This window comes from Penaeus chinensis, chromosome 42 (genome assembly GCF_019202785.1).
Source record: "Penaeus chinensis breed Huanghai No. 1 chromosome 42, ASM1920278v2, whole genome shotgun sequence".
Lineage (NCBI taxonomy): Eukaryota > Metazoa > Arthropoda > Malacostraca > Decapoda > Penaeidae > Penaeus > Penaeus chinensis.
In genome coordinates this window covers 19,057,130-19,062,129 of record NC_061860.1, presented here as the reverse complement: position 1 = coordinate 19,062,129, position 5,000 = coordinate 19,057,130, and the positions used below count along the sequence as shown (strand labels likewise).

The following is a 5,000-nucleotide window of genomic DNA, read 5'->3' as shown; positions in this document are numbered from 1 at the left end:
CAGATAATCTCAGATCCTGATGGGGTGCGTGTGCGTTGGGCTGAGTATTTTGAGCAGTTTTATAAGGTTGATCCACCAACAGTTAACATGGATGTGGGTAATGTTGAGACTCCTCTGCCAGATCCACCCATCAGCGAGGATCCACCCTCCCTGACCGAAATCAGGGGGGCGATCTCCAAGCTGAAGAGTGGTAAAGCAGCAGGTGTCTGTGGCATCCCAGCCGAAGGTAAAGGATGGTGGAGAACCTATGGCAAGGGGCTTGCATGCAGTCCTGTCTGCCATCTGGCAGACTGGTACCTTTCCCCCTGACCTGCTGAGGGGTGTGGTCATCTCTCTCTGGAAGGGGAAAGGGGATCAGTGGGACTGCAGCAATCACCGAGGCATTGCACTACTCAGTGTACCAGGCAAGGTACTCGCACACATCTTACTGAGACGTATCAGGGACCACCTGTTGAGGCACAAAAGACCGTAGCAATCTGGTTTCACTCCTGGTAAGTCCACAATAGACCGCATCCTGGCGCTTCGAATCATTATAGAGCGCCGTTGTGAGTTCGAACGTGGGCTGCTCGCAGCCTACATCGATCTCAAGAAGGCGTTTGCCACGGTGCATCGCGAATCTCTCTGGGAGATCCTGAGACTAAGAGGAATTCCAATAAGGATTATTGGACTAATAGCAAACCTGTATACAGGCACTGAAAGTGCTGTAAAGTGTGGTGGGGGCCTGTCGAGCTTGTTCCCTGTTAGTTCAGGTGTGAGGCAAGGCTGTGTTCTTGCACCAACACTTTTCAACACTTGCATGGATTGGATACTGGGTAGAGCTACTGTCCAAAGTCACTGTGGAGCAACTCTGGGCAATATCAAGGTTACAGACCTTGACTTTGCCGATGATGTTGCCGTACTCTCTGAATCTCTGGAAACCCTTCTGGCGGCTCTTGATGCGTTTAGCAACGAAGCGAAGCCCCTGGGGCTAAAGGTCTCCTGAACCAAGACCAAGATCCAGGATTTTGGAGGCCTGCTAGGAGACCCTGTACAGTCAATACGTGCTTGCGGTGAAAACATCGAAGTCACAAAGAGCTTTATATACCTCGGTAGTGCATTTCACGACTCTGGGCTGTCAGACCAAGAAGTCAGTAGACGGATTGGCCTGGCAGCAGGGCTCATGAAATCTCTCGACAAGAGTATTTGGAGATGTCGATACCTGTGCAGAAGGACCAAGTTACGTGTTTTCAAGGTCCTGATACTCCCAGTTTTACTCTATGGTAGTGAAACTTGGACACTATCTTGTGCTCTGGAATCTCGTCTTGATGCCTTTTGTAACAGATCCTTGCGCCGGATCATGGGGTACAGTTGGCGGGACCATGTGTCCAACCAACGGCTGCACGGTGAGACCGGTACAGGACCTGTTACTTGCACAATCCGTGATCGCCAACTCAGGCTATATGGCCACTTGGCTCGACTCCCACAGGATGATTCTGCCCATCAGGTTGTCTCTGTCCGAGACAACCCTGGGTGGAGGAGGCCTGTGGGACGACAGAGAAGGTCGTGGCTTGGGCAGATCGATCAAACCTGTCGTGAGGAACTAGAGATGGGCCGGGCCCCTGCCTGGCGGCTCGCCATGAGGGATCCTCGTAGGTGGAAGCGGAGGGTGGGTGCGGCTATGCGCCCCTGCCGGCGTTAGCTCCAAAATGATGATGATGATGATATAAATATGTATATATACACATCAAAATATCTTTCTACACACATATACATATATTTACGTAATATATATATATATATATATATTATGTATATATATATTATGTATATATGTATATATATATATATATACACATATATATGTATAGATGTGTGTGTGTGTGTGTAGGTAAGTGTAATTCTGCGCGTATGTTTTATGTGTGTACGTTTGTGTTTTATCGTATGCATATTTATATGTATATTTTATATATATGTATATGTATATATATATATATATATATATATATATATATATATATATATATTAACACAAAGAGAAGCATACAAAACCACGTAAGCATATTAACATATTAAAACCGTTAACTTGGGTTATACGTTATAGAGCTATTAGATACACACAGTTGTTTGTAATGATATGCTTTACCCTCCAGATTACCCAAATAAATAATCAAAATTTATTGAGGAAAATTACAGGATTACGACGTTTCCTGAAATCTGAACTTGTGACACATTAGAATTAAAAGCGATCGTGTCATCTTTTCAGATATAAATACGACTCCCCGTGGAGTTCACAACACAGATCGGCTTTGGTCTTTTTGGCTTCCACTTTCCTTAGCTTCAGTTTGAGCTTCAGTTGCTATCATGAGGTAAGCCTGAGCTTCCAATAGTCAGATAAATCAAGATAAAGTAGGCAGGTGAGTCTACAGCGCCCCAAAAAAGAAAGTTTACATTGACGTTTGCAGGAGAATAAAACCCGAACCGTTTGCCTATTTGACTAATAATGTAGTTTGTTTCTTACAATTAGGGTTTGATCGTGTTTCCATTATACTGCAATACCACATGCGGCCATTTTGGCATCAGCAAGATTGACAAAATAATAGTCATCCGTGTGATCTGCTAGTTTTTTTTTTTTTTTTTTTTTTTTTTTTTTTGCTAGGTCTGACCTCTTGCACTTCTTTATTCATGACGCTCTATGCTTTTTTATGGGCTTAGATGGGGTGAGTTACCTAGCCACTTTAATGCATTAAATCTACTGTTACTTGGAAACTTTTAGACTGTCTCTGAAGGTAATGGCAAATGTTCACCAAATGCCTTAATGTAATCACTTCCGTCCGTTGTAACATTCTTTAGAAGAAAGTATAGACCTCGCCTGCGTGATTAGGACGACGCAAGAATTTTAAAGCTCACCAGTCTGAAAGTGCTTTCATCACTCAATTTTACTTTCTTTGAAACGGGTAATACACAGGCGTTCATACTTGCATATTTTTTTTTTTTTTTTTTTTTTTTTTTTATAGCTTCAGTGAGTAGAAGTCTCTCAAGGCGATGCTGGATTGTCCTGATTGACTCGTCCTTGATGAGTTCTGGATGCTTGTTCTTAAGAGTTGATCCTCGTGTCTGTCTTTGGTAGTCTTCCTTGGTGCACCAGAGCCATGTTTCCATTTGTTTTACTTCTGCTACTAGTGTGGTAGCTGCCTTTTCAGGCTATAAATCGCCTGTCTTGATACATTCATATCTGCAGATACGCACGTAAGACATTCGCTATTCTGATGCTGTGAAAGAAAACGTAATTTCTCGTGTAATGTCAGTTTGTTTCAACTCATTCTGTGTTGAAAGTTGTCAAACTTGGTATACTATTGAGGAAATTCTGACCAGATGATATATGCTTAAACATTCATTTATCACAGACAATCGCTCACTGGCGTAAAACATATTTTAGGCGAGGAACTAGGACCACGATCTGACCATACATACAACACAAAACTCAACACGCGTACAGTTGCCTGACTTCGCTGGATGAATGGAACGTGATGTAAACATTTGTGTGTGTGTTTCCTTTGAATATGTAAATATTTATGGCGGTCACTGTTGCATCAGTATATGTTCATTCTAATGTGTCCGAAACAGCTGAAGGATCACGCCTGCCCGAAACTGCTTAAAATTTATTATTATTATTATTGTTATTATTATTATTATTATTATTATTTTAGTATGCATAAATATGCTAAGGATAATTATATATTTTGATATAAAACTTTAACAGAATAAAAGTATAATCTTTTTCATAAAAAGGGATGAAGAACATAGCATGAAACAAATAGACCTACATAAAAAGGAACATTACTTACATATTTCTTTGACATTTTCAAATTAGTAGAGATCTGGAAATTTCCTATCTACACATCAGTTTAAAACCAATTAATTATTTTTTGAGAGTTGATCATTTCCCATGTGTGTGTGTGTATGTGTAAATAAACACCCTGCCTGGGTACCACTCGAATTCAGTCGTTCAATTAAACACCCGGAACAGAACTAAACCACTAAAGTCTAACTAAAAAGGGGTTTCAAAAATTTTAACCGCACGCACCTTCTTAGTGATATCCAAGTAGCCCCTCCTCTTTGTGATAATCCCACGGAAAAAAATGAATAACATACAGTTAGTTAGGTAAAGAAGAGAATATATATATATATATATATATATATATATATATATAGATATTCATTCTCGAGCATATGCAAACACACACACATACACACGCGCGCACGCATATTTATAGACAAAGAGATGTATATGTATATACATACATTATATACATACATACATATATATATATATATATATATACATATATATATACACAGGTCACACACATATATATGTATATATACACATGTGCATATACACATATATATTATATATCTATTATGCATATACACACATGTGTATATATATATATATATATATATATATATATGTATGTATGTATTTATAAATATATACATATATTTATATATATGCATACATACAGTAATTATAGTGCCTAACCTACTTTTTTTTTTATAAACAAATCACATATATAAAAGCACCACATATGAACAAATATTAACTACGTATTTAACGTCTAAACCTCCCGAAAGTAGACGTGACTAAACCCGTCACGAATACCCCAACTCTATTTGCTTTTTTTTTTGTTTTTGTTATGTTTTTTTTTAACAACTAATAACAAGATCACAGAATATTCCACCATTTTATTCTCTGACACTGGACTCCCCGCCTAGTTTTTTTCCACACAACCTAGACTAGCATTCCCCTTACCAAAGTCTTTCTCTTCCTGTTCCTTTCCCCTCCCATCGCCGCGCGCACGCAGACGGAGTACCTCCTCAACCATGCACGAAGATCTTCATCTCTATTTAATCATTATTACGTAGTCTTACGATGTAATAATGATTAAATGATGATTGATGCATATTCTTTCTTCGTGAAAGATTAACGACACATTATTTCTGTTCCTTCCATCAGACTG

The 5,000-nt window shown here is 39.3% G+C and overlaps 1 protein-coding gene across 1 annotated transcript in view; it reads left to right on the top strand.

The window, feature by feature from the left end:
• Positions 1-2,244: 2,244 nt before the first annotated feature.
• LOC125047975 (cell wall protein IFF6-like) overlaps positions 2,245-5,000 on the top strand; it is a 3,734-nt gene continuing 978 nt past the window's right edge. Inside the window, exons 1-2 of the mRNA XM_047646532.1 lie at positions 2,245-2,345; positions 4,997-5,000. The exon at positions 4,997-5,000 is cut by the window's right edge and continues 59 nt beyond it. Coding sequence (XP_047502488.1) covers positions 2,341-2,345; positions 4,997-5,000 — 9 coding nt within the window. The 5' untranslated portion in view covers positions 2,245-2,340. The remainder of the gene's footprint in view (positions 2,346-4,996) is intronic.